Genomic DNA, 21,071 nt, shown 5'->3' with positions numbered 1-21,071 from the left:
TTACTCTTTGCTTTTAAGAAGGAACAGCTGAAGCAACGCCAAGGAGAGTTCATTAGGCTATGAGGGCATCTTACTGAGGTATATAAATACAGATTTCCCCCATGATTTAAATAAAATGGGCAGTTGTTAAAATAAAGGTTAGAGTGGCTTTAAATGGCCTGCGGCAGTTTGTGCAGCACACTCAGTTCCTGTGAGCAATGATTACATGATACTCTCTTGGTAGAAATAAACACCTATCCCACAACTTTTAAGAAACAATTAAGGCTCTTGTGAAACTCTAGTGAGGATCTCACTGTGACGGAAACAGGCTGCACTTCTATTTTTTAATTAAAAAAGGTAATGGCAGAGATGTATCAGACTGAAAGCCCTTTCAGTTTCAGGTCTTTGCTGGCCAAACTGTTGGAAAAGGGCTATTGTCAGCATACTATTTTCCCTTGGACTTCTACCCACGCGTGTGCTCCTGGGTGCAGCTCTGCAGCACTCATCTGGAGTTTTCACTCCCCAGTGCAAGGGGACATAGAAGCAAATGCCACCTGGACACACAGCCTAGCTTAAATATACCCTCAGCCAGTCCCAGCATACACCCAAAAAATTAACTCCAGCCCTTCTCTGCCCTCCACCTCCAGTCTATTGTGTGGAAACTAAAAGTTACTTATTAAAACCAAAGGCTGTATACTTGCAGTAGCTTAAAGGTTATTTTTCAACCAAAGTGGAAGGAACTCGTCAGATAGGTGCAGCTGAACCATGGAACAGGCTGTACTTTGTTCTCGCAAGGCAGAGTGCTTTTCAATCCAGCATGTAGCTCTTCCACACCAGAACCCGGCAGTGACTGATGCTCTTTCCCCAAAGATCACAGGCTTCAAAAGCAAAGAGAATGGGCCTCTGTCAAGCAGTCATGCATGTCAAGGTAGCTCACGAAGGCAACCAGTTTAGCAGTTATGGAAGGAAGGAGATTGTGATGATTCAAACAGCAAGACTCTTAAAAACTCAGCAGCAACACTCAGAGATGCACTGAACTCATGCGACTAGATGCACATTTCTTGTTTTGTTAAACTTAATGCTAGAGACAAAGTCACATGGCTACTTGCAAGAGGATTCACAGAAATCTAAGGTGCTTCACGCTGTAATCATCTTTCAGCACTTGATTGTAAGTTTTGACACTGAGAACTTTATTATAAATAGAACAGTGCGGGATTATCTTGATTATTCTTTGAATTTAGAGGCTCTTTCACATAAGCAATACAAGGAAGTTGTCATTTCTTCCGCTTCTCATTTTTAGCTTCACAACTAAAAGGATTTGTAGAAGGACTTCAGAATGTCCTCACCTACCTCCCAGTCCACAGCCTTTTGGCTGTCTGCTTTTTTGACAGATTTGAGGTACAAGAGGCACAAAAATCAACAAAGTAGGACAGGTATTCAAAAGAGCATCATCACCCCATATTCTGTTCCTGTGGCATATAAACTACTTCAAGCGCTTGCGTAAAAATGGTGTGTTGGTGTTCTGCTTATTCAATGCTTGCAGCTAGCAACTTTGTAAATTTAAATACTCAAGTTTCCTCCAGCCCACCCCTAAGTAGGGCAGCTACTGTACAGAAAGACTGACACACCCAGCCCAAAGCTCTGAACAATTTGCTCTGCTTAGTTGCAGTTGGTCTGAACAGCAACACACAAAGCTCCAGCTGAGGCTTCTGTCATGAAGCTCCACTAGCACTGGAAAGTGCTGAACTTTAAGGCTCGTCTCTTTGAATATATTATATTCAATAAGACTTAACTCAGAGCAAAACACATTTAAAAAAAAAGACCACAAGAGAAACCATGTTAGAAAGAACCATCTTACAAAGGAAGATGGACAATCTATTAGCCCTTGGCAAGCTAGACAATCATGTACATAAAACAACAAGCTGTACAAAACTGAATAGAGATGGCAGAGATTTGTAAGGCTTTCTGCACTTTTATTCTTCTCCTGGTCCAACATTTCTTCGGATCTCATTCAGAGATAGCTTCAAGGTCACATCAGAACAGCAACAAACTCATCTCTGGTATGTGCAAAATTCAAACAAATTTATAAAGAGAGAAAATTGTAAAGATAAAAACCAAACTGAAGGCCAGGATCATGGGTTAAAATATTTCTTCTGAGTCCAAGAGACGACAGTTGGGGCATATTTGAAAATATATTCCAAACTTTTAAAACAAGCTAGTCTTTTTTGACTGATAAAAAGATTTATTTGTTGTGGAAAATGAAGAGAGGATGCTTCTAGTGAACATTTTCTTTTTCCTTTCCAATATACTCTCATTTGCTAACAGACTTGTTCACACAGTGACTTTTTGTATCTCCTCCACTTCTCATTCGTCTCATGGGTACTTTTATTTTTTTTTTTACAGCAAGAACCGTCCTGAACAGGGACTCTCATACTACCCTTGACAGAAATTTGACAGAGAAGTGGAATCTGCTCAACAAGAAGTTTGAGCTCAGAGATAGGGCAGAGGTATTTTAAAAGTCTCTATATAAATATTACATTGAATGTGTTAGGATTCTACCTCCAGGATACGATACAAACAAACCCTGGTGTCCAAACCACAATCTTAAGTCACGTATATAAAATCAGTGACAGCTAGACTCCACTGAAAGGATGCAAGATGCCTCTTCTTCATGACTTTGAAAAACCATTGAGCTACCCCTTCCAAGCAAGTTTTCCTGGTTAAGGAATACCCTTAAGGAAGATCAACTGCTTTGTCTACAACACAAAATGCACTGAAATGACAGATGGCCATTTGTAAAAAGACTTTCAGATGGAAAAAACAAAGAAAAGGAAGACATTTCTTAAATGCTGAATGCCACAGAACTTGGCTCTACAGCTCTGGACTGAAACGTTTTATAGATACAGGATCTTTTGCTGTGGAATTTCTACCTAGACAGCACAATGCTGACTCCAGACAAGCAACATGTGTTGCTTTCAGCATGTGACAGAATCCAGTCCGATCCCTAGCCATGACTGTGGTTGGTTGCCTTGGGTGGTAGAATGGAAGATGACAACAGATTCGGGGAAGCTCTTGGAAAGCAATCTGTTTTCAAACCAGTGTTCATAGCTGATCTTGGGTCTGTTTTGGAGATGGAGCTGTTGTCACAACCACAGTGGAAACTGCTTTAGTTGAGCCAGACACCGTTCCCTGCTGGAGATGGGAGGCTGGTACTGTTTGAATTCGGACCTGTTTGAAATGGAAAGAGAAAAATTCAACTCATGTCAAGAACAACGTGGTGACACATTGCACCTGCATCACACTGGTAACTTATCTGCTTCTGCCACCAAAAATTCAGTTATGTGAACACGACCAAGCACCAAAACATATCAGGAGCAGAATATGGCACAAGAATATCCTTCTATCCACTGTTTGCTTGGAAGCATGGCAAGAGGTCTCAAGATTAGAGATGAAGAACTAAAATCTAATGTGAATAAAAACCTATGTATCAGCTGCTATTACAAGTTTTCAGAAGGACTTGGATCCATTGGATATTTCACTTCTGAAGACTTGTTACTAGCAGCTCTACTTTATCTTAAAGTAGATTACTTTTTTGGAATTTGAGAACACTAGGTTTCCAGACTGCTTCTTTGTATAACTGTCTTTCAATGTGATTTCTTCAAGAAATGGTGACCTGCAGAAGCCGAAGTAGAAAGCGCTACAAAATAAACAAACAAAAAAAAACCACCAAGCATTTAGAAAAAATCCTTCAAACAACTGGAAACGTTTCCTAACAGGACTTTTAGTTTTACATTCATTATACTATCAGAACTTCAAAAACATTTAAAAACCATATCTGGATGCAGGAAAAGTAAAGGAAATAATGCAGTGCATATACTTAACACAGGTGCTACAGCCAAGCCGTGAACCTGTACTTTTTATGGAAACCCATGCATCAAATGTAAAGTCCTCGTGAATACATCAAGTCATCAAAAAAGCAAATAATAGCATCATTCTCCTTGCCTTTACCTGTGTAGCTTGGCCTTGCTGCTGCAGCTGCTGCAGTTGCTGTGCAGTCAGAAAACTCACTGGTTTATTCCCAGCGATCAGTTTTGTCCCTGCTGGCATCGTAGTCAGGATGATATTTCTACCTAAGCCACTGATGCTAAGGAAAGAGAATTGTTGAAAGGTCAATAAACAGCAGAGCAGGCTAGATTTTCCACAAATTGTTCTTCAGTTGCTAGGAGATTGCAGTTACTTAGCTAATTTACTAATTATTTTAATTATTTTTTTTCTCTCACAACACTGACAAATAACACAAGTGAAAAGTTTTTGCTGACTTTTCTCACGATGAGAATTACCTATCATAAACCCAACCCTCTAACTCTGAACCGTGTCTGCTAGTCTGATCAGGCCCGAACACTTCCCAAGGAATGCAGAAAATAGCTAAGCACATAGTGTTCTGCCGTGAAATATTAACTGAGGGAGACACTACTAGAATTTATGGAAGAATAAACAGAAAGGCTGCAATATCTGAATGCCAAAGGAACTTGCACAGAGGCAGTTAACACAGCACTAGTTTCTTTAACGGAGATGGTCTCAGATTGCAAATATCCTTTAGGTACGTCACCAGCTTAATTCTTGCTCAAACAAAGAACTAATCTAATAGCTGGTTTCAAGGCAAAGGACATTATTTTTTTCACACTATTTGCTAGAACCTGCATCTCAGGCACCTGCACAAAGACTGCATTCTCATTGCCAGGCACTGCATTCTTTCATTTCCTTGCTGTTAATGGGTCCTATCAACAGACTTAAGTCACTACCACCACCTGCTTGCTAAAGGAACCTAAATGAGCAGAGAACTGCCTCATCCTATTTCTAATGCAAAACTACCGGATGCAGAGTACTCACTTGGCCCCAAGGTTGCCCTTGATGATGGGGGCAGTCACCACACTCTTGCCTTTCACTGGCTGGCTGATCACTGACAGAGGCACCGTTATTCGTGCTGGTAGCTTGCCCTAGAGAAGTTGAAGAACACGTGAGGAGCCACAAGGAGAGAAACTGCTTGACAACATGCAATTACCACTCAGCTTGCTGCTCAGGAGCCCCGGGAGTAGAAACCAACAGCAGTGTTGCTGATAAATCTGTGTGCTGTTTCAGGCTAATTAAAATTCATCTCCATTTCATTCACTTCCCAGTTGCCTCAAACCTGCAAACCCACATCATCCTTGCACTACAATATTTCTCTGGGAAGTATCACTGCATCTGCACAGAGTTTTAATCCTTATGCAACCATGGCACTGTCAATTAGCTTATTCAACTTTCACAATACAGCTTACAGTACATTCAACTTTGGGCATTAAAATTGTATTAACATACAAACCAGTAAAAAAGTTAATACAAGTAACAAGCACTTGTGACCCCATTCCAAAAGAAATTATTTCAGAGGCACGGGGCAAGATGCTGTACTGCACTAAGTAGAACTTTAGATGAGCCAAGTTGATCTCACTCACTCTCTCGATGGGAGTTAATGTAAAACAGACAGCTGACTGTTGTCTGGTTATTCAGTATTCAGCTACAATTTCAATACCATGAAATTAGTTGCAGCCTTGCATTCTACAGTATTTAATTTGAGCTTTTGTGGATATAAAGAGAAGTTTTCAGAAAGAAACCATCAGTCATAAACTATCATTCCTTTTCTCACCCACCTCCACAAAAAGTTCAGCATTACTTACTGCCTGTGACGTAGATACTACCGTGGTGCTGACAGGCACCTGCCGCACAGCGGTGGCTCCTGTGCCTAGAGTTATTGGAGTCCCTGCAGCTCCCGAGGCCACAGCAACTGCTTTTGAAACTGTGGCGCTCATGGTTGGTAACGAGACAGCTGAGGTATGGACTGTGCCAGCCACGCTCACTGCTGAGGATGCGGGTACTTGCTTTGCGTGAGTAGCTACCGTAATAGTCTGTCCCGCTTTGGGTGGCATCACCCCCAGCCCCTGCACTATTCTTATAGTAGCAGCTGGCTTGGCCTCCGTGGATGCCACCGTAGTAATGGCTTTGCTCTTCTGATCTGCCACAGTCATGCCCAGAGCAGGCATCAGTCTGAAAGCGGAGCTTGTTGGCTCTGCAGTCTTTAAGTCGGGAGTCACTTTAACCACTGTGCTGCCAGCTGGGCTGGAAGAAGATGAAGTGGCGGTGCTAGTCTTGGCCGGAGTATCAGCAGTCTGGACAGGATTGGATGTCACGTGCAAAGTTGCAGAGATGCCTTTCCCACTACTGCTGCTTCCAGCAGCTGCTGTGAAGAGGTCCTGAGTCAGTTTGACAGTAGTGACTTGAGATTTGGCCAGGGTGGCCATCATGTCCGGGGTGATACGCAGCACAGTCTGTCCCTTCGCATCCGTGGTGATTGAGGAAGGTGGCAGGCGCAACACGTCCTTTCCTTGGATCCGAAAATTAGTAGCAGTAAGTGGGATGCCACTTCCTGGCTGGGTCTTCATGCCAAGCTGCCCTGTAATAGCCACCTGGAAAAGACCAGAGAAACAATTACATCAAACCAGAATGCAGTCCAAGGCACAGTCAGACAAAAGTAAAACTTCCCCACAGGCTGATGTTTGCACAGCGTTCTTTTCTCCGCTGTGACTAGCATTCAGCGGGATGCTACTGCTCACTGCACTGCTGAAAACAGATTTGGCTGCTCATTACATAGCTTTCCCTAAACCATATGAAATACTCTGGAATTGGCTCTTTTTTCAAACAACACAAATTAAAAGGATCAGCATCTGAAGATGGTAAGTTAAAGAACTGAAGTTAAAGAACCCATGCTAACACATTTTTCACCTGTGCATGAAAATGGGGCTCAAATACGGCACAGCCCATCAACTCAGACACTATAGCTCACTGTAGTTTTGACTCTTTTCACATCTGCGTATCATGTCTGTCACAACAAGTGGGAAACAGCTTGGCCACTCTTGTCTCTCCCTCCCTCTCACCTGCTTGATGATATTCTGGCCAGCCACGTTCTGGATGACAGTGGTAGAGGAGGTGCTTGTGGCAGAACTGCCTGGAGAGCTGGTTACTGGCTTTACAGCAGGACTGGGCGCTGCAGACAGTCCTGTCACGGTGATGCCTGTCTGTCCTGTCACGGAAGTTCCTGGTCTTTGCACCTGCACTGGGCTGGTTTGAGCTTTTACTGGTAGAGTCATCACAGCCTAAAGCAAGACAACACAGGAGCAGCTTATGAGCAGGCTAATACAATCCTGACTAATACTTGCTCTTTCTGTCTTGTGCCTTGGTATGCAAATTCTGGACTTTTACTGCAATGCAGAAATTAATGGTGCCATACAAGCTGGTAACGGAGACAAAAAAAAAAAAAAAAGAGACACCAAACAGCTTTATTTATACATAACAGTTTCTGTGCTCTGTAATGCATTTACTGCATGTCACAAGACAGCAAGTAATCCCTGAGCACCATACTGAAATACTAGGGAGATCCACAGATTAGAAGTCAGAGCTACTCCCGCATTTCCACGTAGCCAGTCTTACCTGAGGCAGCACTTTGGTTTGCGTGGCTGTAGCTGGAACACGGATTTGAGGCACTGATGTAGGTTGCTGCTGCGTTACCACTGGGGCTTGCTGAGACACAGCGGGGAGGCTGGACTGGGCAGCGACCACTCGGACCTGCGGCAGTCCCGAGGACGTGGTGTGACTTACCACCCGGGCGGGAGGTGCCTGGGGCCCAGGCTGAGTCTGTGAACTCTGGGCTGTGGAAATCAATGTCCCAAGCTGTGGCATGGTAGGGGATGATACCAGAAGAACACTATAGAAAAGATAAAAGCCAGGTCAGTACAGACGCAGAACATAACTGAGAAAGAACTAGGAATACTCATACGTGATGTATGAGACAGAAGGGGAGCATACCTTTGGCTGGGTTTTGCTGGCTCTGACCCAGCACTAGATACAGTCTTGCTAACTACAGACACTGGTGGTGGTGAAATAGGCGTTGCTGGCAATGCTGGTGCAGTTGGTGTCACAGGAGTCACTGGAGTTGGTGGCATGCTGGAGTCACTAAGGCTCAGCTGACTGGGCTCTGATGCACTGCTGGGGAGTGCTTTCACAGAACTCTCCTTGCTACTTGACTTCTACAAAGAAACCAAACCAAACATGAAGGCCTTTACAAAAACTGGCTGTGAGTGTTGCTCTCTGAGGCCTTTAAATGGATCTATACAGTTACAAATGATGCCCTGGTGCAAAATCCTGAAGTCACAGACGAGTGATGGCCTGCCTTCCTCACCTGCAGCCACACGTGGGCTGGTCAGTGTGGCTGCTCCTGTTCTCAGGGAGAAGGGCATCTCAGCAGTGACAAACATTCAAAAGATTCAGATATCCACATTGGTTAATTTGCCAGCTGCAACTGTTTTAGAGGTATTTCACATCAATATCAAAAAAAATAAAAGAAAGACATCCAAATCCTGACAGCTTCAGCACTGCAAGAGGGAGAGCAGCAGACATACTCCACATGCTCTGTTACAGATTAACGTCAAAACTGGATCTGAAGAGACTGTCCCTAAGATGAGGAACCCAAATGAACTCAGTTGACCTTTCCTCTCTCAAGATCAACATGGATTACAGTCAAAGCTGGGAGACACAAAGCTCCCTCTCTCCTACTTCATTCTGTGCACTGGTAGTAGACTCTCACAATCACCAACATAATGAACTGTTAACTCAAAAAGCAATAAAATAGGTGGTAATTTTTTTTTTTATCCACCTTGTTGGATACAGAATTTACAGATCAAGATAAACCCATACCTCATTCCCAATCACAAAAGCATCTGTGCAAAGAAATTTACCATTTTAGCTGGAGGTTTTGGCTTCTGCTGAAGAGCTTTCTTGGCCTTTGCTGCAGCAGCTTGAGCCTGATGGATCCGCTCTGCAAATACAAATTACTGGTTACGGATCCTGAACACAAGCAAACTGAATTACCAAAGTGACCATTCAAAACTTTCATCTTCAGAAAAGAAATTAAACACACATGCACACAGGGACGTGTAATAGCACAAAGAAATACCAAGGCAAATCAGCCCCAAAAGGCTGGAACAAAGATGTGTTGAAGTTTTCAACCTAAATAAATCTAGAGTTGCAGAGTGCTATTTTTGTGACAAATACTCTCTACAAACTAATACGCTGCTCTGCAAGACTTGATTTAAGTGTTGATGGGCTAACACTAGCAAAGTGACTAGGCTAGACTGGTGAATTAATGTTCATTATCCATCTGGACTGAAGAAGCTCAAGAGCAAGTGAAAAACAACATGAGATTTAGACATTCTCAGTTCTGAAGATACAGAACCAAGTAGTACCACCAAGCCAGGCTTACCAAACTCTTCCTCACTCCTGTCCCGGTGTAGATAGATCCACAACTTGCGCCCAATATCATATTTCACGCAGGGATCTTTCTCATAATGTAATCGATCCAAAGCACCACTAACAACGGTATTAACCTGAAATTCAGAATTCATGGGATTACAAGATGTCCCACGTTGGGCTAGCCAGAGGTCACGTACAGAAAAGCCAATCCTGTTTGGCATAAAACCAGAGTGAGTTGCTACCAATCTTCTTTTGGTTAAGAATTGACTGAGAGCAGATGTTGCAGCATGGGGCTCTGCTTGCCTTTGTGGATTAAATGGAGCTTCACCAAACCTGAGGGCTCTGAAAACTTCCCGTTTCTGAATCTCATATTGGAGCAGGTGTATGACAGTGTCAAATCTGTGGCTTTTCTAGCTATTTTCCTTCCTCCAGAATTCAGTTAAGATTTGCAGCAGCTCACCATAATACTACAGAGCTCTCATTTTTCAGTTGAAGTAGTATAAAAATTATTGGGCTTTTGTCACTGCATATTGCCTGGGTCTCAGCAGTGTTTTTTTTTTGTTGTTTTTTTTTTTTTTTTTGTTGTTTGTTTGTTTTTAAGAGAATACAATTGATTCTTAGATAGCATCCAACCTACTTGAGCACTTGTGACATCAGGAGCTAGGAACTGGGAATCTTTAAGCAGCTCACAGATTTCAGCACGAGTTCCTTCTCCATTAGGAAGGCGGGCAGCAGCATCACGAACTGAAATAGAAAATCAGAGCTTAAGCTTCCATCCCTAACATGACTGCTATATACAAATACTTCGACAGATATGTTTCTGTACTGCTTTCTTATCTCCACCTCTTATAGTGCCCAATTACTCACTAAAAGCTAGTCTCCATGGTCTCTCAGGGCCTCTGATGACTATATGAGCAGAGAACACAAATGATCATTTTAAAGCACATCAACTGTGCTGGCTTGGTGCCTGGAACAACGAACGTGAAGACCAGCACTCAAACCCTGAATGACTTCGCAATGCCCCAGTTTCACAACAACAGGCTTAAACCACCACTCTTTGTTTTCCAGTTATATGAGCCTTAGCTTCAGCCTCATGGACTCTCCACTTCCCATTTTCTCTCAGATGAAAAGTGACAGATGCTTCCTTTTCTAGTTATTCCTGCTCCCAGCATTTCATCAGCTTATTTCATAAACTTATTTCATTTCTTCTTCACTTATGTCATACCAGTTCATCCACTTTTCCCCTTATAATGTAGATTCCTAAAGTCATTGTTTAGGTGGACAATGGTGTCTTTTTCTTTCATTTAAAAAATATTTTTGGCAAAGGACGCCATCGCCTTACCAAGAGACAAGATGGTGACATATGCTGGTCTGTCTGATCGCAGGAGAGAATGCTCTCGGGCTTTGTTTAATGATGTTTCCTTGTCAAACACCCCCTTCACAGGACCGACAACTGACTCAAAGCCGTGCATACGGAAAGTGAAAGCTTTGTGAGGCTGGCTGTAACGGTATCGTTCCTGTGTTTTTAAACAAGAGCACTGAATTTAGCATATATAGATGCAAAGACTTGAAACTTGTAACTGAATATGGGCTAAATTACTATCATTCTGTAGATAAAGTTTTGGTTTTTTTAATTGAAGCTCCAATATTGCTGTATAAACTTATTTTGGATCAACACAAGCGTTATCTACTTCAAGCAGAAGACAAAGCAGCACATAAAAAAAAGTGCCCAGGTGCAATATATCGGGTTCACTCTTAAGCAGCTGCACAGACTACAGAGGTGCCAGAGACAGACATTCTGCCCAGCAAACAACTCTGCTTGCAGTGGCAATGTGCCATTTCTTCTCATCTGGCAAGAGAGATTTCCAAAATTTAACCCGGATGGTCTACCATGCAAACAGCACATGTACCCAGGGAGAAGACTCCTCATCATGTGTTTACCCTATAAAATACACAATTTTCCAGCAAGGCCACACCTTAGAGACACAATGGAACTTTTATCTACTACAGACAAGATGACTAAATGTATAGGTGCGCTTATTGCCACTTATCTTCTGCTTTTTACACTTATACATGTTCAAAAAATATAGATACGTCATCTTCATCTGCTAGGAGACGACACAGTAGAGAGAAACGTTGGCACTAACAGTATCAATTAATTTTGCCCAATACTCATTGGAAATAGAGCTGTTTTTGAGATAAGCAGTTGAGCTACATTGTTAGCAAGTTATCTGAGGCTGATACCTATTTCAAGGCAGAAAAAACATTTAAATCTTTTGTGTTAACAAAGTTTTTTGTAGAGTATACAACTCCCATCCCATACAAATTCTCTTTAATGGCCAAATCTCTCAGTATGTGTATTTAAAATTGAAAAGATTATCTTCTTACCTGTTCCTGAAACACGCGTTTCTCTTCTCCAGTACTAGGCCGGACTACGTAGTCAGTCCTTCTGAAACAAAGATCACCATCAGTTCTGAGCAACAAGCCCACAGCGATCATGAAGACCCAAAGGATTAGCCACTCCACTCTTACTGCAAATTCTTCCGGCACCATAGAAAAAATTCTGAAAGCATTTATGCTGATGTAAGTAAGTCCCGCAGAGATCTTAGAGTACACTCTATAGCCTACCTGAAAGTAAGCAAGGACTGTAAATAATCTCGTAATCAGGATGCAAGTTTGAGTACAGGTCTGCTCAGATAACAGGTGAACTTGGGAAAACACAGCTGACTTTGCAAAGTATAGTTAATACATTTGTAAACTCACACTAACAAATTCCCTTCTGCCCCATGATGTAAATTTTTTTTTTTTTTAAGCAGACAGCTGCTCAGATCTAGAGGTGCAAGGACCAAACTCCACAGCTTTAGCACATACTGCAGAAGTTTTTAAGCAGTATTATGTACTTACACTCTGGGAATTGGTGTTGTGGCATCTGAACTGTCTTCATTTTCCTATCAAAAAAAAAAAAAAAAAAAAAGACACGTCAGCATTGGATACAGCCCATCAGGTTTTAGGCTGCTAAAATACCATATTTTCTGACTCACTTTGAAAAAAGTCTGGTCCTTGGTCTCCAACCAGAGCTGAAACAGGGCTGCCAATTCCTTCTCATGATCTTGGCAAGAACCTAGTCCAAGAAATCAAGACACATAGGAAATAGAAATAATTTGTTATTAAGCCAGCTGCTGCTTGTACTTCCCAACCACCTCCTACTCCCTTCCAACCTCTATGCATCACCAGTCACAAGGCATCTTACACACTTCACAGATGCTCCAGTTTCACTACTTTAACACATTCAGGCTCAGAAAAGTGCTAAAACCTATTAAGCACCCTATGTTGGTATGAAGGATGGTGCTTCAACTCCAGGCATAGCAACCAAGATACCATTTGAGATACAGCAATGATACATTTGCAAATGGTCCCCAGTTTCCAAAGTGAACCCAGTCACCAAGTCCCTGAGCAGAAACAAGTGCCTACATAACCTCCACCAAAGACTGTGAAGGGGCTGGAGGAATACCTTGCTGACTCCAAATCTCAGCCAGTTTAACCCTGTGAATATGACCAAGAGTCACTATAGTTAAGAATCAAAAATTCTGCCTAGCAGCTATAGCAAAAATAAAAAATGCTAGACATCTGTAATTCACTCAGTATGAGTCTGGGCACATTTATGAGTCAGCAACATAAATAAAGTTCAATGCCTTTGCTCACTTATTCTGTCTGCTCTTGAAAATAGTGTATTGTGAAAGCTTTGAATGTAAAAAACATTTTTGCTCAGCCAGAAGAACACAAAAGGCCTAACAGCTTAAGTAATAACTCTGCTGGATTTTCTCTCTGGGCTGTAGCAAGCTAGAGTCCTGAAGAAAACCACCAACCTTTACCATAGTAGAAACCATAGAAAAGTACAAGTTACCAAGCAATTTCCACTGCTGAGTTTTTTCCTTGAATTCAACAAAAGGCGAGAAGCTGGATGGAACATCTGCAATGAAAGATGTGCTTTTCAGATACAGCAAACAACAAGTGCAACCCCCAAAAACCTACTGTTGTAACATAAATTGTCAGGTTAGACTCATAGTGACAAAAAAATCATTGTAAAGTGATTATGTAAGTGCGCCTCTAAATTTATACTTGCCTGAAGGAAAGGTTAGCATCTCGGAGTAACAGTGCAATCCCAAGAAAAGAAAAGAACAGGATAATGAGCTTTTCGTCTACAGGCTGTCAGGCAGGATCCTGTTCACATGCTGTGAGGCACAAGGAACTGCTGCTGTATGGTAACTATTTCCTGAGCTCACATGAAACAAACTTTAGATTTATGGTATTCACCAGTATTGTGGGGAACACTAAGGATGAGCAATGACCACAACAATATACATTGTTTCTCCCTTCCAACTTCTTCCAACTAAGCAAATCAGAACCACAGAATAACTTTGTTTAAAAGGAACGTGTGGAACTTAGCTGATCCAAGCCTCAAGTCAAAGCTGGGCCAACTTCACATTTCCAGCAGATTGCTCAGGGCATCATCTAGTTTATTTTTCATTATCTCCAAAGACAACTATAACCTCTTTGTACTGGGAAAAGGCTAATTTCTTCCTGCTTCAAACATCCTGCCTGAAGCACACAATCTAAACGGGAGAAACTGCCTGCTTCAGTTTCACATACACTGGAATCAAGCTGGGTCTTATCTACTATCCACATGCAAACTGAGTCTACCACAATCAAGAAAAAGAAAGCCATACAGCTTATAATAAAAACACTGTCAACAATGCAGTGATTTATTGTAATGATGAATTAAAATTTGATTGGGGGTATAATATAAACCAACACTGACTGGAACTGAGGTACAAGCATCCTACGTATTTTTAACAGACGTTCTTACCTCTGCTGTCACCTGTTAGGTACTGTAAGGCAGGTAAAACCAGCTCAGACCAGTTAGGGGCAAAGGAGAACCAGTTATTTAGTGCACTGGCAGGAGAAGATTGCCAATCTAGAACTTTATCCTCAAGCTGAAAAGGAAAAATAAATATTCTATTAAAGATCTCACACTTTAAACTATGAATGTTTTAATAGAAGAGGAAAGCAAAACAGCTAAACGCGTCCAGGGGAAGAAAGATTTTATATTCATAAAAAAAGATCACCTGACTTTTTCAAGTAACCATATAATGGTATTCCAGACAACAGACACCAAAAACAGAAAAAAAATCTCCACCATCACCAGCTTTGATACAAAGAATTTATCTAATTGTGATCTCAAAACAGATATGGAAAGATTTACGTGTGCAATAGACTACAATTATGAAACACGTTAAAAAACAGAATGTGATATGCACTCCCAGAGTTGCCTTTTTTTCTGTGTGTGCAGAATCTACACTAATGTAATTTAGAGCAGGACACCTCTGGGGAAAATCACTATTACAGAGCTATAAAAAAATTCTGAAACCTAATTTGGCTTTCTGCAAAGATTCCTAAATATGTGGGTGGTTCCTTACCACAGAGAGACTAGCAGGTCCTTCCAGATACAGTATCTCCAAAAGAAGGAAAAAGAAGCTGGAAGATATTTCATTTACACCAAGGCATGGCTTCATCTCTTCAAGAGGTCTTCGAATGAAAGAAAACACAAGCAGAGTAAAAGTTTCCTGAGTAAATATTCATCTTCATATACAGAGATGAACATTCCATATTTTACACATTCCAAGATGCACAAAACCAGAGACAATGTCCTTCATAGAATTATAGAATGGCTCCAGTTGGAAGGGACTTGGTACCATCCAGCCTGGCCTTGAGCACCTCCAGAGATAGGACATCCACAGCTTCTCTGGGCAACCTGTGCCAGTGCCTCACCACCCTTACAGCGAAGAATTTCCTCCTAAGATTTAATCTAAATCTCTCCTCTTTTAGTTTAAGACCATTTCCCCTTGCACTATCATTACCTACCCAAGTAAAGAGTCCGCCTCCATCCTTTTTATAAGACCCATTTAAGTACTTAAATGCTGTACGGAGATCTCTCTGGAGCTTTCTCTTCTCCAGGCTGAACATCCCCAGCTCTCTCAGCCTTTCATCAATAGGAGAAAGCACACTTTCAAGTGTGCCTTCTCTTCTTAGCTCTGAAATTCCGCTGCTGCCTAAGATGCTTCATCCCACCACGGGTGAAAGAGCCAGACAAAACAGAAACAGAGGTAACTACACCTAGTAAGATCTGCAAAGGTACTGCAAAAATCTGAGCTGCAACATTCATTACGCTCTTCATCCCCTCAAAGCATTCAGTGCCCCCTGAATCACTTACTCCTCTTTGACAGATGACAGAGGGATGGGGGAAGGATCCTGAGACAGTGATGGGATCCCGTCTGCATTGCTAAGAGAGTCAGCCAGATCCTCCACCTCAGATTTAATCATCTTCAGCTTTTTCTTCTTTTTATCTTCCTTTTCTTTCACCTTTTTCTTGAGGGTTGCAAGGTCAAATAAGGCTTTAGATATGACAAAAGGTAAGAAAAATAATGAGAAAATATCTTACTATATTTCAGTGAGGATCATTAACTATATTGTTAAGCATATATTCAAAGATGTACATAGTGTAAACTCATTCACTACCAGTCCATTCCAGCCTCCTACTTATTTCCATGATTTTTTATTTAATTTCCCCTCAATGCACTGGTTTTATAGAAAAACCTGATTTTTAAAAAAAACACATTTGGAATCAGAAAGGTGAAGGTAACTGCTTAGAGCAGAAATACAAGTTAAATTCCATCAATTAGTTGGAAGCACCTTCAATAGAAACTGGAATTATCTATTTGCAACTGCAACTTACAGTTTCAGAGCAGCAAGCTAGCTATGTAAAGAGCATTCAGGAGAGACTTCCTACATCCCTAGCTCTTCATACCCTGTGTTTATGCAATGCACAAGTACCAGTTCCAGCCACTGACCTGCTAAGGAACCTTTCCTGCCAGCATTCACACGAGTCATGATGTCCTCAAGAGTCAGATCTGCTGTCATTAAATCTGGGTGATCCTACAAGGGACAATGGGATAGAAAGGAAAATCAGGAAAGCAAAAAGCACTAAGATAGCAACAAGAGTACAGAAGATGACCAAATACTGAAACGTGTCGAACTTATCCGGGATCAGCATATAAAGTTATTCACTGCAATAAAAACAGGGAAGCCTTCCAACCCTGAAATCCAATTTTTTCATCAACTAAGTTTAGTAATCACACATCAATAAAATTACAGAATACGTCTAAGCAGGTAAACATAAACAAGAGTTGTATATGTCCTCCAATGATTAAATATAGATTACATTAAAGGACTGTAGGGGGGCCACACCCAGAAGCACTTTACAGCTAAAAGAAAAAAGACAAACAGACAACATCTAGTACCAGCCACCCCAAGACTTTTTGTCAACTTACAGGCTGACGTTTTCGTTTTTCATGGTGCTTCCTCAGCATCATCTTCAGGTCACTTTCCCCAAGTTCTATCCTGTCTGCAAAAACAACAACAACAAAAAAAAGAGATAATTTGCAGGTTTTTGTTTTCTTATTTTATAGACTACTTAGAATACCGTTTTCTATTTGTTCCCACTCTCAGTAATCTTCAAATTTCAGTAAGTCAAGGAAATTCAGTCTTTTAATCACGCAGTTTATTTCAACGCTTTCTTCCTTGGTTGATCAGATTTAATTGCTTATGCAAGCATGGAAATGAAAAGTGAGAACGAGTTGTGTTGCACAAAGGCTTTTTGCAGGCTTGATTACAGCAACCTTCGGAGGGATTCCCTTAGCACATACTCCAAAACAGTTCAAACCATGCTATACTAATGGCTCGTCCAGTAAGGAAAAATACAACAGAAAAACCAGTAGTATTACACAATCCATAAAGACTTAAAATACTAACTTTTCAAGGAGATAACTAAAATGTGAGAAGATCTGAATGTTTCGGGGACTACAGAAAAGAAGCATTACATGATTTCCCATGAAACAACAGACTATCCCAGCCAAATTCTTGCAGGTTCTCAAAGTAATTCTCATCCCCAATTCCTTACTGACACCTAGTTTGGTTCTCACCTGCTGTCTTCATGTCCAAGGTTGATAACGTGGGTATTACTCTCAGGGGAATCGGTGGACTTGGACAACGTGCTGGAGAACTTGGAGGCCAGGAGCTTAGATCTTAAATATGCAAAAAAATAAATAAATGAATAAATACATTTCTGCAAGACTTATCACCCCCAAACCTAGGTTCCCATGTTCATTAGCATGCAGCTAATAAAACGGGAGCCCGATTTTCATTCCTCTATTGAAGAGGTTATCCTCACATAAAAAAAAAATAAAGTTTTTTCTCCATTCACACCTAAATCTTTCCTTGAGTACAGGGCATTACCTTCTTCATCAGAAGACAAGGTGGTATCTCCACACTCCTCTTTCACTTCCCTCAGAATTTTCAAGTAGCGCCGATGTGCCCGTCTGTCCCGTTCTTCTGCATCATATGATGGTGAGAAATGCTTTCTCCTCAGGGTCATATCAGGGCCTCCTTTCCTAGCTAACTCCAGCAAGTGCTGGAAGATGAGATATGAGTGACATTAGCTATCTTGGTTACATCTCTCTAAGTTAGAGTGGTTAAGCTTAACTCACATTTTCAGGATATTTAACATTTAGAGCTGATGTACTAACTACCTCGATTCTTTACAACCCTTAAAATGTAAGGGAATTTGTCAGATTGACAACTATAAAACCAGTATTTTAGACCATCATTTAAAGGGGTGAAAAAGGCAAAAAGGAAGCTAATAAGAAATTTCTGCATCTTCATCTGCACATACAATGCCTCACCATCACTTTACGTGGACTGTTCAGAGAACCCTAACCACTGGTCTTGCATCCACTTGTACAGTTTCCATACCAAACGTGTAACACAAACATGGGAAACTCTTTTGAAGAAAAAACTTATCCCTTATGACTATAGAAGAAATAGCTTCCCATACATTTCTGTATTCTTTTTCCCCTATCACTATGAGGCATTTAATAAAGCCACTTTCTTCTTCATCCACGCATACACTATGTTGCGATGCCTAAGCTTAATGAAATGATAAGCAAGCATTTACAAAGGACACGTTTCAGGTGGCAGAGATAAGCTGACAACACTATCTACAGAGGAAGACTTCATCAGGGATTTACAGCACCAGAACCAGAGTTTTTTTATCTATTCTATAGCAGTCTCCAATGAGGCTGTGGAATTCACACAACTACCTATTTAGCAAAGTTACTTGTTTCACAATGACATAAATGGCAGAAAAATTGAGGCAGATTCACTTGTTAAAATGAAGTGCCAAGAATGAAGCCAGGGGATGAGATGGGCATGGAAAAAACCCACTACGCTACACAAGTGAGAGCTATGAGAGATTCAAAATCTGAAGTTTGATATGCGTCTTTGCAAACATAACAATGCTTCTAGTGTTCTTATATTATACAGGCCACTGGAAAAACAGAAAAGCAGCATTCTGTAACAGAAAGTCCTCTGAGAACTAGGAATGCACAAACACCAAGACACTTTGTTGTAAAGACAGCCTATTTGTTACAGAACACAAGAAGGCGATGACCAGGCCCCAAAGACAAGATACTCACGTTGCGGGAAGCAAGGATCTGCTTGAGCAGGCGGTAGAAGTACTGCTGCTGAGAGCTTAAGTAGCGTTTGTACTGGGACTTAAAACAGAGCTGCCGGTATTTCACAACTTCAGGGTTGAAGTGCCCATCTATAGCAAAAAGGGTAAAATTACCTCAGTTTTCATTAACTGCAAGTTAAGAACTTAACACCAAAAATACACATAAGAGTATCACACTCACTAACCCCGAAAGAGTTTCTGGGCAATGTGCAGTGGATTTCCAAAGCGGAAGTTTTCACCACTGAACAACGCAGAGATGATTTTGTTTTGATGCTCTCGGTTGTTTTCAGGAAAGCGAGGCAGGAATGTTTTTAGGTGGTCTCGCTGCGAATCTGTCAGTACCTCCTGCCATGTCGACAAGCTGACAACTTCAAAGAAGATCTCAGGCTACAGAAAGGAAAAAACAATAGCAAAGAAAATGTGTACACGTCTTTAACAACTTTCTAGCCCTCAAGGCTTTTTGCAGTTAAGTAACATAGGACGTGAGACAGTGTTTCACATCAAACACAGAAAGCAACAGTGTAAGGAAAAAAGCCGAGGCAATAAATACTGTTATCAAGTAGCAAATAAATTCAAAACTTTTAACAAATTGAACTTTTATTCTATTCTCAAATATAACTGTAAAATAAAAGGGATCTTTATCTAGAAAAATAATGTGACAGAAAGGTCTTTTAAGAAGTTTTACTGATATTATTCAAGGCACTATTCAACATCCTTTGCAGGAGTCAGACACATATCCCTTTTCAGTTTGCTCTCCCTGGTAAGCCCCAGGACAGGAGGCAAACATACTGTTTGTCAATGCTATGGGAACATAAGAAGTTTGTAGTGCTACTCACGTCCTCCAGAAGGTCCTCGGGCAGACTAACCCTCGTTGTGCCCAGCATGCAGTCCTCCATGATCCGTGTGCCGTTTCCATCCCCGCAGGGCCCCAGCTCCAGGGGGTCGGTCAGCATGTGGTCCAGGGAGTCCATTCTCCTCTCTCTGCGGCTCCTGAGCAGGGGCAGCAAACCCTCACCTCACCCACCAGAGCCCCCAAACCAGCTCCATCCCAGGCTGACAACATCTGAGTGAACTTTTGGTGAACCCAGGATCCTTGTGGGTCCCTTCCAACCCGGGATATTCTATGATTTTAGGTGTTTTAACACAAGCTGCACAGCCCGCTGAGGGCACACAGGCCCCAGGGGACACGAACTGCCCGTGGCACCTGAGGGGTGCTCTGGCAGGAGGCACACCGGGCCAGCAGCCGCGACCCTCCCAGCATGACAGGAAAACGCCTCACACCGCTTCCCACACAAAGCCCCGAAGCCACAACCCTCGCGGCGAAAACACCCCCAAAAAAACACCAAAACCCACCAAAAACACGGCTCCCGTCCCCAGAGCCCCCCACCCCGTCCCCAGAGCCCACCTCCTCACCTCAGCGGCGCCGCCCCCTCCTCACCCCGGGGCCGCGAGGACCGAGGGAGCCGAGCCCAGCCCCAGCCGCCCTCCGCCGAGCCCCGCTGCGAGGGGGACGCGGCCCGGGGCCGGCGGCGCTGCCCCCCTCAGCCGCTGCCCCCCTCAGGCCGCCCGCGGCTCCAGGCCCCGCGCACGCGCCCCATGGCCCCCGCCGCGCCTGCGCAGAGCCGCGGGAGGGAAGGGGGGGGGGAAGGCGGGCGGGAAGCCGCGTCGCTGCCCCGGCGCCATGTTGGGGCCCGGAAAGGGCAGGGCTCGGGGTGGCAAAAGGCGGTTGAAACCGGAACTGATAAATAAATACATAAATACATGCATAAATAAATACAGCCCGGTTTTGGATCAATCAATAAATAAAGTCCCTTTTTTCACCCAGGGGAGGTTCGCACAGATCACACTGCTCAGTATTTAGAAAAAAAAAAAAAAGGAATTTATTAATTTCGTTTTTACACCTGCCAGGTAGCACAAGACTATTAACACTAGAACAGTCACTGAATGTACAATAAACATACACATTTAAATAACAGCGGGCGGAGCGATGTGGGACAGCCACTGCAGCATCCCATGGAAACAACCATGTTTCGTCCCAAGTGTCCCAGCAGTCTGAGAGGTGTATTTTTTTTTTTTTTTTAATTTTAATTTTTAATGGGGTGAGGGTTGAGAAACTGACCCAAAA

The 21,071-nt window shown here is 42.3% G+C and overlaps 1 protein-coding gene across 3 annotated transcripts; it reads right to left on the bottom strand.

Moving 5' to 3' along the window:
* Positions 1 to 2,236: 2,236 nt before the first annotated feature.
* Positions 2,237 to 20,489, bottom strand: NFRKB (nuclear factor related to kappaB binding protein). Of its 3 annotated transcripts, none has more exons than XM_032201821.1 (26): positions 20,352 to 20,489; positions 19,783 to 19,936; positions 19,132 to 19,333; positions 18,909 to 19,036; positions 17,671 to 17,845; positions 17,358 to 17,459; positions 16,707 to 16,780; positions 16,227 to 16,311; positions 15,590 to 15,770; positions 14,796 to 14,904; positions 14,186 to 14,312; positions 13,223 to 13,288; positions 12,360 to 12,439; positions 12,223 to 12,266; positions 11,707 to 11,767; positions 10,661 to 10,835; positions 9,956 to 10,062; positions 9,329 to 9,452; positions 8,805 to 8,884; positions 7,876 to 8,096; positions 7,501 to 7,774; positions 6,948 to 7,166; positions 5,694 to 6,479; positions 4,870 to 4,976; positions 3,988 to 4,123; positions 2,237 to 3,207 (listed from the first exon to the last, which is right to left on the bottom strand). In XM_032201821.1, the coding sequence occupies exons 2-26, from the start codon at positions 19,915 to 19,917 to the stop codon at positions 3,082 to 3,084; spliced, it is 3,924 nt and encodes a 1,307-aa protein (XP_032057712.1). In that variant the 5' UTR covers positions 19,918 to 19,936; positions 20,352 to 20,489; the 3' UTR covers positions 2,237 to 3,081. The 3 variants fall into 3 exon arrangements, with proteins under 3 accessions (XP_032057712.1, XP_032057711.1, XP_032057713.1); XM_032201820.1 differs by having other exon boundaries at positions 20,360 to 20,489; XM_032201822.1 differs by having other exon boundaries at positions 11,707 to 11,764; positions 20,360 to 20,489.
* Positions 20,490 to 21,071: the final 582 nt, after the last annotated feature.

The sequence above is a fragment of the Aythya fuligula genome, chromosome 22 (assembly GCF_009819795.1).
Source record: "Aythya fuligula isolate bAytFul2 chromosome 22, bAytFul2.pri, whole genome shotgun sequence".
NCBI classification, from domain to species: Eukaryota; Metazoa; Chordata; class Aves; order Anseriformes; family Anatidae; genus Aythya; species Aythya fuligula.
The sequence above is the reverse complement of the archived record's forward strand: the minus strand, read 5'-3'. Positions and strand labels throughout refer to the sequence as shown.

Excerpts from the sequence above, each read along its gene's own strand:
- NFRKB (XM_032201821.1), bottom strand. The coding sequence starts at position 19,917 with ATGGACTCCCTGGACCACATGCTGACCGACCCCCTGGAGCTGGGGCCC. Across the intron at positions 19,037-19,131 it reads TGCCCAGAAACTCTTTCGGG|ATGGGCACTTCAACCCTGAA; the intron begins GTTAGTGAGTGT and ends TTTTTGCTATAG. Across the intron at positions 7,167-7,500 it reads AAACCAAAGTGCTGCCTCAG|GCTGTGATGACTCTACCAGT; the intron begins GTAAGACTGGCT and ends GTCTTGCTTTAG.